The sequence below is a fragment of the Lutra lutra genome, chromosome 1, assembly GCF_902655055.1.
Source record: "Lutra lutra chromosome 1, mLutLut1.2, whole genome shotgun sequence".
Lineage (NCBI taxonomy): Eukaryota > Metazoa > Chordata > Mammalia > Carnivora > Mustelidae > Lutra > Lutra lutra.
In genome coordinates this window covers 203,768,147-203,783,704 of record NC_062278.1, presented here as the reverse complement: position 1 = coordinate 203,783,704, position 15,558 = coordinate 203,768,147, and the positions used below count along the sequence as shown (strand labels likewise).

At 57.7% G+C, this 15,558-nt stretch overlaps 1 protein-coding gene across 8 annotated transcripts in view; it reads right to left on the bottom strand.

The window, feature by feature from the left end:
- CACNA2D2 (calcium voltage-gated channel auxiliary subunit alpha2delta 2) overlaps positions 1 to 6,085 on the bottom strand; it is a 138,058-nt gene extending 131,973 nt beyond the window's left edge. For 5 of the 8 annotated variants that reach the window (XM_047693329.1, XM_047693340.1, XM_047693358.1 and 2 more), the window contains exon 1: positions 5,650 to 6,084. In XM_047693329.1, the coding sequence (XP_047549285.1) occupies positions 5,650 to 5,864 (215 nt within the window). In that variant the 5' untranslated portion in view covers positions 5,865 to 6,084. Of the gene's footprint in view, positions 1 to 5,649 lie in introns of all 8 variants that reach the window. The other 3 variants (XM_047693305.1, XM_047693321.1, XM_047693312.1) reach the window with 1 other exon arrangement.
- Positions 6,086 to 15,558: the final 9,473 nt, after the last annotated feature.

The following is a 15,558-nucleotide window of genomic DNA, read 5'->3' as shown; positions in this document are numbered from 1 at the left end:
GCCCCAGAAGGAGGGGGCCCAGCTCAGATGGGAGAAGGACTAGGTGGCCCGTGAGCAGGATCAGGCCTAGGGACAACAAACCTATGGCAGGGCATTACTAGATGGAGCCAAGCCCCCAGGTCATGCCTGCATAAAGTCGGGCTCAGACTGTGTGGGCCTGAATGACAGCATCCTTGACTCCTGTAGGGTAGCTCTAAGAGATCCCCATGGGGAATGTGCAAGCCCCCCAGGGGCATCCCAATCCATTGGTGGTCACCTGCACTGCCAACTCCCCCCACCCTCAACCTTAGCCACAGGCAGCTCAAAAGGCTCTTCAGGTTACACAGGACAAGAGAGGAAGGGAAAAGAAAAAAAGCAAAAACCACACATACACCTCCCTCTGGGAATACGAATATTGATTCTGTAGCTTCTTGTTTAGACAGTAGGCACCAGAGGAAAAAAAAAAAACAACAAACCCACCCTGACATGAACAGAAGCTCCCCAGTTGGTTGGAGGAATTGCAGCCAGCAGTGGAAAGACCCCCACCCTCGCCTTCACGGTACCCCAGACCCTGGTGCTCCCCCCCCCACCCCCGCCTGAGGCCCTGAGCTCACTCACTTCAAGACGCAGGTCACTAGCTCCTGAGGCAGATCTTGAATCTAGAAGCCCGCAAGGACAGCAGCAGGGCCGGGGGTACGGGAAGGGGAAGGAGAAAGAGACCAGCCCCCACCCCCCAGACAACACTACCCGCCAGATAGGCCCATGCCACAGGCCTACCTACTTTGACTCCCAAACCTCCAGCTGGCCCTTGCATAGTACCCTAGCCCCCCAGGCCACACCTGTCCTTATAGCAGGGACACCTTACTAAGGTCTCTGCAGTCTGAGTCCTCTGAAGTCCCCTTGGGGCCAATGAAACTGCCAAGGGACTGGAGGATCCAGCCTCAGGTTTCCATTAACCACCCCCACCCCCTTTCTCTCTGGAACCATACTGGAATCTGGAGGGGAAGATGGCACCTTGGTATCTTGAGACGGGAGTCCCTCCTGCCCACCTCTCCATGCCAGGCAGGCCTTGGAGAAGAGGAAAACCTGAGTTGGGGGCCCCAGGATCACCTGTGTACGTGTGGAAGGGCGTGGATGTGGGCTGGCAGGGCAGCCGTGGCCCGAGGAAGGCGGCCCCCTCCAGGTTGCCTGAGACCCAGGAGAGCAGAGGGACAGTGCAGGAAAGGTTACAGCTGGAAGACCTAGGCGTGCCTCACAGGTCTTAGGCCTCTTCATTTTCCTCCAAAGCCCCAGGTTTTGGGTCCCCACCCCCAACCTCCTGGGCCCGCTGCCTGGATGTGCCCAGGCTCCTGGCAGGGATGCTAAGCATTGAACAGGTTAGTCCTCTTCCAGGCCTGCCTCTGGGAGTTGTGGGGCTTTGGGTGGGACCTTCGTCTTTCCGAGTCTCAGTGTCCTCATTTGTGGGATGGGCATGAGCACAGGTTCTGAGGTCAAGGCAGGGATGTGGGTAAGGGCCTGGCCTGAGCTCACTGAGGGGAGGCCCACCATTAACCTGGTGATGTTTCCCACCACAGTCAAGCTGGGCTTCAGGGAGTGAGGGAGGGAGGTGGCCCAGTGTCTGTCCTCTAGGAGCAGATATACCACGTGGGTGGGTACAGTCTAAGCTAAGGGCACAATCTAGATGTCTCCAGAAGGTGTGGGTGTCAGACCTTGAAAGAGGTATTTAAACCCCTGAGGAAAGCATGCAGTGATGAGGGGACAGCAGCAGCGAAGTGGAGACAGGAAGGCGCTCAGCCCACAGGAGCAGGGTGGAAAGACTGGCGGGTCGGCGCCTGCCAGGCTGCAGCCTTAGGGCTGGCTGCTAATGTTTAGAGGCTACATTCCCCTCGCAGGAATTTTCACCCCCAGACTCTTAAGCAGATTCTATGATCTCAGTTGGGGAAACTGAAGCAAGGTCACCCTAACAAGAGGGTCAGCTCTGGAGGCGAGTGCTTGAGCCCTGCTGGGCCTACACGCCCGACACCCGGCATGTACGCAAGCTGCCTCCTCCTGGGAGCCGGCAGGGTCCGCCCATACACATCTGAGGTGCCGTGTGCTGCCCACCTGCACACTGGCAGGAGGGAAAAGGAGGCCCTGAGAGTAGAAGAGCTCACTCTACTTGTGAGTCAGTCTCTCCTTGGGGACACCAGCGTGACTGAGACTCTAGTGTGAGACTCACCCACAGATTATGAGGGGACTCATCTTAAAACAGTTCCCCCACCTTCTCAGGGGCTCTTCTGACATAGCTGGCCCGGAGGAGGTGCCCAATATGGGTGGGGCCCGGGGGGATGGCAGCCAAGGGTCTCCCCAGATGCACTTGGCAGCTCTGCATGCCAGGGGTGGCGGCAGCAGGCTATGAGGCCTCAGCCCCTCCCTCCTGCAAGAGCTGCGGCAGGTCACTGGGGAGATGGGGGGACCCAGATGTGTGATGCTGCCTCCCTCTAATAGGGAGAGTCACAGGGAGGTGAAGGCGCGGGCTCAGAGGCCCAGACAGACACACGTCACCCCCCATTAACCGTAGCTAGACTGACGCGTGCCCTGTCGTGGGCACTCAGGAAAAGGAGCACGTACTCCAGCTGTCATTAATCTGCTGGGTGGGTTCAGGCTCCTCAGGCCGCTCTCTGGTCCCCACCGGGCATGCCAGAGGAAGGGAGGTGCTGGCCGGCGCCATCATGGGGCAGAGTGGGCTAAGAGGGTGCGGCCAGGCGCGCAGCTCAGCCAGGGCCCCACAGCAGGGATCGGAGAAAGCCAGGGACGCCAGAGAACAGGGGACAGAGGTCCCACAAAATAGGTGGGCAGGGTGGGCACAGAGCAATGAGAAGGTTGGGCAAGGAAATGGAGAAGGAGTGGAGCTGAGGGACCCAAGAAGGGGGCTGGGGAGGGGCCAGAGGACAGACGGGAGAAAGACGCAGGGAGAGGCAAAGCAGTTGCCCTCAGCAGGCAGCGGTGGCCATTCGCCATTCATGGCCACGGCCGGAGGGAGCGGAATTGGAAATGGTGAGGCAGGTGAAAGGGACAGTGTGCTCTGACTCCTTCTCCCCCAACTTTACCCCCAAACACATGAGGGTACACGTGCACACACATGTCCTCACTCCTGTGGCCTCCTCCTTGTTTGAAACCTTGATCTCGGTCCAAGTGGGGTGAGGGAGTCCCCCCCACCCTCTGCAGCCAAAACCAAAACCCTGTTCCCAACCCAGCGGCAACTCCTCTGTCCTCCTTGATCCAGCGGTTGCCTCGGTCCCTTCGCCTGATGGGCGGAGAGCCACGCTGCCACAGCGATTACAGAAATAATGGCCACCGGACCCCAAACCCACGCTGGCTTAAAACCCAGTGGCTCACAGAGCTGGGCCCTGTGGCCCTGCCAGACGTGGAGGAGGAAATGATTTTCCCACCTAGGGCCCTCTCCACAGAGCAGTCATTACCCCAGTGCCAAGATGCTGAGGCTCAGAAAGCCACCTGTATCAACGTCTCGTCCTAGCCTGACCGCTGACCCAGGAGAGTTCCGGGAGGCTGTCCACCCGCAAGGCAGCCCCACAGCAGCTGCCTCAGCCTTTCATGTGAGTTCAACAAAAGCCCCCGCTCCGGCCAGCCACGATCATGTGGGGGCCCTCACTTGATTCCCTCCCCTTCCTCCTTCCAAGGATCAATGGGCATCCGCATCTGCGGGACCAGGGCAGCTGAAGGGCGCTGGCTGTCACGGTAAACCCAGTGTGTCGTCGTCACATTAGTCACTTCCCCCCGGACCCTCAGAGCACACAACCCCCACCCCACCCCCGCTCTCATTCTCTAATTACGGTCTGCGAGACATGTCCCAAACCCTCAAATTAGCTCCAACTCTATCGACAAGAGAAGAGCGTCCAGCTGGAAATGTGCCGCTGCCATCACACCCGCCTCATCGTCTTCTTGCTGGGGACAGAGTGACAGGTGTCCACTCTGGTCAGGGTCTCACACTGTCCTTCCAACGGAGACCCATGCAGGCCCAACGGCCATCTGGCCCACTGCAGTTTGCAAGGAGAGGGGGGCGAGGTGGGAAGAGGTGAAAAGACACATCTATTTAAACCTTCATTTGAGTAGCTATGAAATGGCTAGGGAAAAAATATTGTGGCTTGGCTTTGAGGAAAAAAGAACAACAAAAAAAATAATGCTTTTGCTCTTTTTAAACATCGTGGTTGAAGTCCATTTTCATCACAGCAAATGAAAGACAATAACGCACCCACGAGCCCTGAACTTCCATATGATTCTCCTCTCCCTGCGCACCCCCCAACACACACACACACACACACACACACACACACACACACACATCCAGACGGTTGACAGAGGACACGTCCGTGCGGCACCTGTAATTTGCCAACTGATCACCCGCCTGAGCACAGCCAGGCTGTGTGAGGAAAGAAACAACGAGATGAAGAGACACTCAGAGCAGTGCCTTTCCCGAGTTTGTTTTTCCCTCATCCGGGAGAACCTAAAAGCTGGAGTCGGCGGGTTTTGAGGCAAAACCAGGGGCTCCTACCCTTGGGCAGAAATGGTCTAACGACGCAGAGTCAGCCTCCCCCTTTCCTGAGGCCAGAACCTTCCCCTTGGCCACTAGCAGCCCAGCTACTCATTTCCCAAACCCCAGGCCTGGCTACTGGTGAAGGGTTCCAGGGGCAGGTAGCTCCACAGACCTGGAGACAGACACAGACAGCAAGGCGGTCACCACGGCCCAAAGCCACAGGGGCGAGGGGAGTCTGGGCACTGACAGAAGTCTGGGGTAGGGTGCCCACGGAAATAGCCACTGTCCTAAAGACCACATGCACTGAATACCCACTCCAAGCCCCAGACACATCTGGCTAAGCTCACCAGAGGAGGATGCCCAAGTTTGCGGGTTCTTGGGGAGGGAGAGGAGGCTCAAAAGGACCATGAAAACCAGCAGAAGCTGGCAGGGCCACGAGATGCCATTCCCTCGTTGGCAGCAGCAGCAGCAAGAGGACGCAGGGGTCCTCCCTGCCATTCACTTTCTGCCTCCATCCCAGCACCTTCACCTTCCAACTGGGCTCTCCAGGGGACCCTCCCCTCAGGCGGAGTGAGGGGGCAAGAACAAGGGACACTGACCACCTCTGTGGTACTGGTCACAAGAAGGTGCTTGCCTCCTCTGCATCCAGTCCCTCCCGTCAAAGGAAAAGGCCAATGAAGACAGGTGTGGAGGTGTCCCCCACCTCTGGCTCAAAAGCGCCGGGTACCCCCACTGGGGACGAAACGTGGGGCAGACGCGCGGCTCCAACTCTGTCGGGCAGGGGTCGCTGGCCGCCCCCTCACCCAACCTCAGGTCCCCCTCTCACCCGGACAGCGGCAGGGGAATCAGCTGGCAAACTCGGAGCCCCCCACCCCATCCTGAGGCTTGCAGATCTAGCTCTGCCCCGTTAGGGGGTTGGGGGGATAAGGGGCACCGCGGGGAAGTTTCGCGACGCAGCCAGAAGCCCCGGGACGCGGCTACCCGCCCCTGGTCTTGGGGCCGTCGCCCCTGGGCGCAGCCGGCAGCCGGACCCAGCGCCCCCGCCCCAGGGCGGGGAGGGACCGGCGCGGGCCGGGCGGCGGAGGGGCGCGCAGGGCTCGGCCGGGGTCCCGTGGCGGGCCGGGGAGGCCACTTACGTGTGCTGCTGGGGGAAGCTGTAGGCAGAAGCGCCGGGGGCGGCGAGCAGCGGTAGCAGCAGCAGCGGCGGCAACAGCAGCAACAGCGGGCGCGGGGGCCGGGACGGCGGGCGGCGGGCGCCGGGGCCGGGCTGGGGGCCGCGGCCGGGCCAGGGGAGCGCAGTCGGCGCCGGGCCGGGCCGAGAGGCGCCGCAGGTCCGAGCCGGCACCGCCATGTTTCCATTCAAGATGCGGCGCCGCGGGGAGGGGGGGGCGGCGGCGGCGGGGTGGGGGGGCGCGGGCGGCAATCCGGCCTCTCCGCCTCCTCCGCCTTGTTCGCGCGGGGCCTCCGGGGCTGCACGGGCCGCAGCGCCTCTGCGGGTCGCGCGCCGCGATCTCTCCGCCGCGCTGACTCGAAGCGCTCTGAGCACCCGGCCCGGGACCGCCGCTCAAATAGCGGCCGCCGCCAATCTGCCGGCGCCGCCCTCCCCCGCCCTCCCTCCCCGGCCGGCCCGCCCCCGCGCGCCCCCGCCGCGGCCACGCGCCCGCCGGTGCCCGCGCGCCCCTCGTCCCTGCGCCGCCCCGAGCCGGCCCTGCTGGCCCGCGCGGCTGAGCGGAGCCGGTGCGCGCGCGTCCTGCCCCCCAACCGTGGGCTGACCTCCCGGTGCGCGCCTCTATCCTCCAGCCTCCGAACCCCCTGCCGCTCTCCGCCGCACCGGCGATAGGAGTTTCTGGCCCCGCGGCCCGTGGCAGGCTTCTGTGTGATCCTTCCGGGGCTCGACCTTCAACAGGCTTAAGGCCTGGAGTCACAGGTTTAATGCTGGAATGGCAGACTTTAGCAGACCAGAGAAGAGGGCATGAGTGCTGAACTCAAACCCCTAGTGGCTCTCGCTACTTCTAAGAGTCCTCTCTTAGGGCACTCGGGTCCCCACGCCCTGACAGAAAGAAAGGGCTTGGGTCTCCTGGATCCCTGAGCCGGAACCTGGGTCCAGCTGCACAGTTCTGAGGGGCTGAGAATGTCGGGATGCAGCCCTTCATAGCCACTCATTGACTTCACCGGTCTAAGCATGCACTGTGTGCAGACTGGCCCCTAGCCCCAGCCCCCAAGGCTTCCAGAGCCTCTATGTAGACTCCTCCAGTGCCGGGAAGCTCATCCTCGCACAATCCAATCCTTTCTGTCCTGAGGCCCCTGGCTCCTGCCTGCTGCAGGAAGCCTGGGGCTTGTGTGGCTTCTGATGCTGCAACTGGTGGTCCTCTCAGAGCCTCAGTTTCCTCTCCTGTGGGTGCTTGTGTGGGTGCTTAACCCCATTTCTAGGATGAAATGCTTGGTAAATTCAAATGCTCTGGGTTGGGAGAGAGCATCCAAGAGATTCCCTGGAAGTTGCCCCTGGAACTCTGCTCTTGCCCCTGTGCAGATAGAATGGGAGAATGTTTCCCGCCAGCCTGGCTTGGGGCAAGATCCCTTCAGCAGTAGCTGACCACAGACTCTGTGCTTAACATGAGGAATGAGAACAGTACCCACCTGGGCAAGAGGCCCCACTTCATGATATCTGGGTGAGCCTCCCACCACCCATTCACAGATCAACCCGAGGACAACTTAATGTTGAAGGGAGAATGGTGGTCCCTGGACTAAGGAGGGCAGAGGTCAGGGGCTGGAAATAATGCGCAGGACAACACTTACTAGCTCCCCAGTCCTGCCTGAGCTGTCTCACACCCACCCCACCCTCACAAACCAGGGCTTGACAAGGAGACCCAGAGCTGAGTGAGGTTTGCCAATAGGTCCCAAACTCTGAGGCCCCCAAAACATTATCAGAGGAAGGCAGTGTCCTGGGTCCCAAACTCCTGAGAGGCTTGGGGCCTGTGACCAGGAGGGGGCTAGTGGGCTCTGGAGGCCAAGCTAGGCCACCTGTATGGGGACAAGCAGGGCTCTCACTAAACCAGATGCCTAATTGTGCCAGATGGCCTCACTCCCACCTCTGGATTGGGCAGTTCCTCCAGGCTAGACAGAAGGGGGTGGGAAGTGGGGGGGTTCTACATAGAAGAGTCAACAGGCCCTGAGCTAATCAGACCCCTCCCAACACCCCTCTGCTAATACCTGTCTCCAGCATCTCTGTTTCTCTCATACCCAGGGCAGGATGGGCCCACAGTGTCCTCCCCCATCTATTTGCTGGATAAATGCCCATAGGGCATGGCTCCGGGGACCCAGCACAAAGGGTGTTACCCTCAGATTAGGTGCCCTCTGGGGTTAGGTGGGAAACTTCCCAAGGCAGACACTGAGTAGCAGGGTAAGAAATGTCAAGGGATGTCTCTCTGCCCTTCGGCACCAAAGTGGCACGGATCTGAGGAGTGCCCAAGCCACCAGGCACCTGTATCCAGGCTGGGTGCGGTGAGTGGGCATTGGTAGCGGGCATTTTGGTGCCAGCCGCCACAGATGTGCACCTAATTGAGGCTGCTGGCGCAGAGGGAAAGGCGGGAGATTTTGGTTGACAGGCCGTTAAAGGAAGACAAATAAGGAGGGGAGGTAATTAAGAGTACATGGGTAGTAAGAGTTTACACATTCCAACTTTGAGGCTCACAACACCCTCCGTCTTTTTGCAGCTGGCTCCAGCCCCAGTTTAAAGTCATGGGAGGAAAAATCAAGTCTTCCCAGAAATGGCGGGACTTTCATGGCAGGCACATTGATATGCTTGGCAGCAAAGACCACTTACCTAGCCAGAGGTGCCTGTGCTGGAAGACACGGGGTGGCAGGAGCAGGGGAAGCTGCAGCCTGTGGGGAGGGGGCAGCCCTGGTAGGGAACCTGGCCTCGGCCAGTTCTGCATGTGGGCTGAGGGGAGGTCAGCTCAGCAGAACAGAAGAAACTGAGAGGTCTTTATATAAACCCTCCTATGGGCAAAGCAAGTCGTAGCCTTGGTTATGCCACACAAGGGAGGTGGAAGCCCATCAGGAATGTACACCCAGGAAACCTGGGGTAGCAAGATCTCCACTCCAGCGTGCTCACCTCCAGCCTCCCTCTCATCACCCTTTGCCACTCCATTAGCCAGTGGGCTAGACCGCTCCCAGTGTTCTTAGTGCTTTCCTCCTATGGTTCCCTCCTCCAAGAATACACTCCCTCACCTTACCACTTGAACCCAGGACATTCATAAATACTGCTTATGCCAGAAAGCCTCCCAGGCCCCACCTCAACTAGACGGGCCTCCCCAGGCCAGTCCTCACTCTCCTGTCCCCACTTCCTGAGACACACAAACACACACACACACACACAGGGCCCATAGCCTCCATCTCCGATTCAGGAAAATGCTTGCACACTGGACTCTGGTTAAGCTGGGGCCTGAGTCTCCCTTGTCCCTGTCACTTCCTCAGGGCCCCACAAAGAACCTGGCCATTGGGAGAAGGCAGGAATTGTTGACATAAGGACTTTTGAGTGGCATCTCCATGGGCTCGGGGGTATGCCCAGGAAGAGTGGTCTAGACTGGGCACAAGAAGTGAAAGCTTTGGCATCAGATACCACAGATGGTGTAGGCAATTCAGTTTGCCTTTCTGAGTTTCTGTTTCTTTGTCTGTATAATGGGAGATGTGGTACCCAGCTGGCAGGGGGAGTCTGAAGACCCAAAGCAGGTAACACCTCAAGGGCAAGACTTGGCACTCAGCAAAGGCTTAATGAAAGGAAACCACCCAGAGACTTAGGCCTCCCCAGGAAGAGCAGGGCCTACTTGCTGGCAGGCAGGGTAATTTTCCTAGAATAGGAAGAGGGATTCCAGCTTGGCCTTATAAGATGAGCAAGGTGGGGTGGGCATATTAGAGAAGGAAAGAAGGGAGACTCCCCAGAGCCGAGCATGACCTGAGCTAGGATCCACCCTCCAGAACCCCATTAAGCCAGGATTGCCTCTGTCCTGGGAAGTGTCCTTCTATGACAGGAGGCTATCCCCACTTCATTTAGCCTCCTCTGATGTGCCTGTCCTGTGCCCCCTTTGGGCCAGAGTCAATGGTCCCTAAGGGCCCCCAGAAAGAGCACACTCCATGTATGAGCTGACCACCAGTGCCCACACCTGCCGGTGGCTACTTTGGCTCGCCCACCAGCTCCATGGGGACCTTTAGCAATGTGAGGTTCCCACAATGCCTCTGCCTGAGCACGGTACAGATACAGGGTGGCCTCTAGGTGCAATGAAATAGGCACCCTACTTCCAAAGGCATTAAGAATCCTCTACACAGTAAATGACCCTCAGTCCTTGTAGTGTCACTTATTGTAATAAATGGAAGAGACTGGAGTTTAACCCTTTCATTCAATGTAAGACCTCACCGCTGGCACACCAAAATCATGGCCAAGTCCTAGGCTACATACTGTCAGAGCCTGTAGGACCCCTTTGTTAGACAGAGGGGGAAACTGAGGCCCAGAGAGAGGAGGAGACTTGCCTGAAGCCACCCAGGGGTTAGTGCAGATCAGGCATGAATCTTCAAGTCTGGAGACCTAGGTTGTCATCCCAGATCTGTTTTCTGTGACCAAGAGTGATGCTAGTCACCTGGGCCTTTGTGTCTCCATCATGGCTTCCAATATCAAGAACCCAGCACAGAGCTCCTGGGGGAGCCCAGGTCTCCTGGTACTATAGCGGAAGCTCCCCAGAAAGACCTCCATCATCGTGAGGGACACTGAACTCAGATTATTTGACCAAGAGAGGACACTGGCTAATTGGGTAGATTCTGGCAGGTATAGATCCTTGGCCTCTGCGAACTCTCCACTCAGTGGGGAAATATGACATAGGAAAAACATGATGGATACTTCTGACCATGAGTTACGTCCTGTGGGTGAAACAGAGCATGTGGTCACTCAACAATGTGAGGCTTGGGTAGTCAGGGAAGGGAAGGCTTTCTGGAGGAAGGGGCCTTGGAACAGACACAGAAGAACTGGGAGGGCTCGGATGGATGCATGGTTGGAGGTGGGGAGAAGAGCGTCTGAGCAAAGGGCTGAGGCAGGATGGAGCCAGACGTATGCGGGTTGCCATGAGGAGATTGTTTGCCCAGACCCCAACTTCTTTCTCGCTGGACCTCTTCAGGAGGGGGAGGTGGGAACACAGCCCCCTTGGGTTGTTCCTGGCAGAGGCGGGCCGGTGGACGGCAGGATGGCATGGCTTCACAGGCAGCGTGGGGTGATGATGAGCCAGGGTGTCAGGACAGCCCGTGCCTCCTGCACTGAGATTCCAGCAGCCCAGGTGGCCACATCTTCCAAGAAGGATCTTTGGTTGTGTGAGTCCAGGGAAGCCCAGTGTCACCTTCATTGTCCTTCACTTACCCAACTTAGGCAGGATGGCGATGGACGTGACCGTCCAGCCAGAGGGCCTGCTCCCACCAGGGGCCCTGTCTTGGTGGTCCCCATTCCCACCTCTAGCTGCTCTGGACGGTCTGCAGTTTTCCTCCGAGAAGTCTGGTCCTACCTCTCCTTTTACAGATGAGGAAACTGCATGCCAGGGAGCTTGTCTTGGGGTTGCGGTGGGCACAGAGACTCAGGCTGCAGGCTCCGGTCTGGGTTCTGTCCTCTGTGCCCCTTGGAGCATTCTCAGAGCTCCTCTTGGGAGAACCCTGACCTGCACATCGGCCCCGGAGGCGCGAGAGACCCCTGGCAAGGTCCCTGGGTCTCACCTGCAGTGATGTGGCACATAAGCCTAGATCCTGGCTCTGTTGCCTCATCCTGGGGCCTCCATCCCACTGTGGCAAGAGAAAATGAGGACAAATAAAAGAGAGAAATTCTCCCCTCGGAAGAGCATTAGGTGTCTAAATGGCTTCCAAATAAATAAAAGTCTTCTCGGAGCCCCTGGCCAGCACTGACAGTGGCTCTAACTCTCCACGAGACGTGTTTTTCTGCCTCCAGGTGGAAGCAAAGAGTGTTCGCGGTGGGCTAAGTCAGGCTCTGACGGAGGCTGCCTTCCATCACCGTCTAACGCCCCATCAGCAGAATGGCCACGGCAAATTGCCTCCTCTGATAGCTGCCCCCTCCAGGCCCTCGGAGAGCGGAGCCAAGCGGGTGCTGGCCTCCCCCACCAAGACTGGGAAAGAGAAACAGCCTGTCCCTAACCTGCTCATTTTGCAGAGGAGGGAACTGAGGCACGGAGGGCTTTGGCGACTTGACGAATGAAACCAGCAGGTCAGAGATGTGTCTCCCGAATGAGTTAGCTCTGCTCAACGTGAGCACAGAGTGAGAAGTCTGTTTCCTATGTGGGACTGTCTGAGGCCAGGTCCATACCTCATGCCGTCCCCCTTCCCCTCCCCAACAGCAGAAGGCACTTGAAGGAGGGCAGTAAGTACTGATGGTACATAAGATGGCAGGAGAGACCAAGGCTAGACTCCACGGAGTAACTCTTTGAGCAATGGGCTAGGAAAACTCCCTCAGGAAGTTTCCTTTTCTTCTTCTGCTGAAAACATCCCTTGGCTTTTGCCCTTCTACCCTTTGGTTGATTATTCTCTGCTAGATAGTTGAGGGGAGGGCAGGACACCCCTCTGCCATCACTTAATTTAACTGATGGCTGCTGTTCCTGTGAGGGACTGTTAGCACTTCATTTGTTGGAGCCTGGGAGACAGATGAGGCTAGACGTTCTTCAATTACTGCAAAACGCTGATGCTATGGGAGGGGGCAGCAGGGCCAGGAAGAGCAGTGTGTTGTGAGAAGCTGGAAGGCCCCAGAGAGGCTGCCTTGTACCATTTCACGAGGCTACTGCCTCTTGGCCCTTCTCCTGGCACTCAGGACCCTCCCCCTGAGTTCCTTGGACACTAGCAGGGAGGAGAAGGGAAGCTTCCTGCCAAGAATCAGTCTAGCTTTCCCATTAGCACTGGGTATGGGTGTCTCCACTCTCAGAAGCACGCTCTGTTGGCAGCCTCACCATCTCCCTGCGTGAGATCCTTTAAGACCTCTGCCTCTACCAGGGTCTGAGGTGAAGTGGAACAGGGAACAGGGAGGAAAGAGGCATGGACTCCTCCCCCTCTGGTTGGAGTGGCCTGGGGATGCCGATTGCAGAGAAGCCCCTCGAAGCCTGGACCTGTCATCACAGAAGCCAGGACACTGGCCTCAAGCGCCATGCGGGTGCACTTAGGATTCAGCAACTACCTAGGCTCTCAGAGGAGCTGGAGATTTGTCCAACCCAGTCCCCTACGAAATTGTCAGTGGTGCTGACTCAAGGGGGAGTGGGTGAGCCGTGGGATCTGCTGAGGAAGGCTGTGTGGATTGGAGGCTGCTCTGCTGTCTGGGGGTGCAGGGGAGGCCAGGGGCACTCAAGACAGATGGGTCCAGGCTGGGAAGGCAGGCAGAAGCTGGGAGAGGGAGCATCATAGTCCAGAAGGTGTGGGGTGAGGAAGGGGATGCGGTTCAGGCCACAAGTGCCACAGCTGACCGTGGCTTGCAAGGATTCTGGATCCCTTCCCAGCTGGGCCCGGGGCTTGGCAGGTGGGAAACAACCTGGCTCTTCTGGAGATGACTTGAGCCTCAGAATCTATTTCAAAGGACAGTAGGGAACCCCCAAGATAGAGACAAGCCTTTTCTCTGCAGAGTCGGGACGTCAGAGAGCTTTCCTGGGCTCCCGGCAGGCAGAAGGGGGTGCTTGGGCAGTCACACTGGTAGACCAGTGAGAGTCAGAGAGAAGACAAGGAGAATTCTAGAAGCCTGCTTATATTCCCCTCCACTGCTGGAAGGGCTCCCCCCACCCCGCACCTACAGCCATGGCCTCCCTGAGCCCCGTCTGGAGCTCCAGAGCACCATCGTGCTGAGGTCTTAATTTCTAAATGAGCGAGGAGGAGTTTTGGATAGGCAGAGGCGGATGGAGAGACACATTGAGAGAGACAGGAGAGACCTCAGGGAGGGTCGGATGTCGACTCAGCAGTTTGCAACAAGCCACTCAGGTCTTGTCTGAAAAGCCAAGCCAGCTGCCTTCGGGTAGCTGGGAACAGGCCATGGACAGGAAAGGCTGCTGATGAGTCAGGCATGGGCAGGAGTAGGGGGTGGTCCTCGAACCCAGGGGCAGTAGGTGGGCCAGGCATGCTCAGGCCCCTCAAAGGGCAGGGAATTATCAAGTGCTAATGAATGACTAAATGGCTATGTAATAATAGATTGCCTCTGTTGTGCTGGGGTCTGGAGGCAGGCTCGCCTTGGGACCCCTGCCAGCCCTGCAGGTCAGATCCCTGGGAGTGAGAAGGACGCTGCCCTCAGAAGTCCGTAGAGCCTCCTCCTGGATCTCTGCCAGCTCTCTGCCAGCTCCATGGCTCTGACTGGACTAAGGGCTCTCTGGGAGCCCCTGCCACTTGGTGCCCCCATCCTCATGTTGTAGCAATTCGGCTGGACATTCCAGGAACAGCCATTGCCCACTCAGAATACTGGCCTAGCTACTTTTATAGAAGAAAACTGGGCAAGTCTGGAATTTCCTCACCCCGGGCTCGAGGAACCCCCAGCGGGAGCCTGAGGACCATACTTTGACCTCATGAAGAGTCTTGCTGCAGGGCGCCTGGGTGGCTCAGTGGGTTAAAGCCTCTACCTTCGGCTCAGGTCATGGTCCCAGGGTCCTGGGATAGAGCCCCATGTCGTCGTGCTCTCTGCTCCGCAGGGAGCCTGCTTCCTCCCCTCTCTCTCTGCCTGACTCTCTGCCTACTTGTGATCTCCTTTCTGTCAAATAAATAAATAAAATCTTTAAAAAAAAAAAAGAGTCTTGCTGCATCTTCCTGGTAAAGAGGCATTAAGGGAATTTACCCCGTTACTGGAGTACACCTACTCCCACACTTCTCTGGGAACTGAGAACCTTATGACCCTGTACAGAGGAAAAGGGCTTGCCCAGGGTCCATCTGGCTTTCCTATGAATTTCAAGGGAGAATTCCCGACCTTTTCTCTTGAAAGGGAATGGGAATCATAAGCCACATCACCATTCCCCCTCCCCTCCCCTCCTTCTCCACACATACCAGGCACAGCTGGAAGGATGCCTAATTCCTACCATAACCTTCCAAGCGCACAGCATTAGCCCCATTGAGTGGAGGAGGAAACTGAGGCCCCAGTGGTTCAGAGTGAATGGTTCCATCTGGCCTGGAAACAGCGGAGATAGGATTTGACTCCCAATCCAGCTCTTCCTGGGTTGAGTCATGAGGAGCCCATTGTGATCTTTAGAAAAAAAAATTTTAATAAGAGCATCTTATCTCAATATGCAAAACTATGCACTTGGCATGCAAATTAGCACTTCCTGCCCGCTCCCGGGGTGGCAGTGCAGCCTCCCGGTTTGACCAACATCTAACCCACCTTGTCTCTCTTGCTTGGACTGAACCTCTCTGATCCGTTTGCCACCTGCCCCCCCAACCCCACCACCTCCAAACAGGGCTTTGCAGGCAGCAGTTGGAGAATCTCCCCAGGTGGCCAGTGAGCAGCCTCAGATCCCTCAGCAAGGGCCCCTCCCCCACCTCCTCCCCTTCCCATCCACGGAGCCCCCCAGCCCAGTGGAATTGGATGTCCGGTACTTTGGGGTGCATAAGGACAGCGACTGCTTTCTGTTGGAGGGGATATGGGAGGGCTTTCTGGAGGTAGAGGAGAGAGCATTCCAGGTGAAGGGACCATGGGAGAACTAGGAAAAGGTGTGAAGGTAGGATCTGCTCCAGGGAAAGCCAGTGAAGCATTTAAGGTCTGCTCTGTTTCGAGAAGTGAGTTCTCCATGATGAAGGAGCCCATTGCACTGGAGCAGGCAAGCCAGGAGGCCGGGAGGCGGGTGGTGGAGCTGGATATCAACTGTGGCTGCAAATCATAGGAGAAATGTCCCATGAGCACAGGGTGGAAAGGACAGTCATCCCCACGCTTGGCCTGATTCATGGCTGGGGAGGCAGCGGACATTCAATGGGCCCAGGTGACCTTGAGCTCATTACCTAATGTCACTGTGCCTCAGTCCCCTTGAAGGTAATATGGGTTCAATAAACCCCCTCAT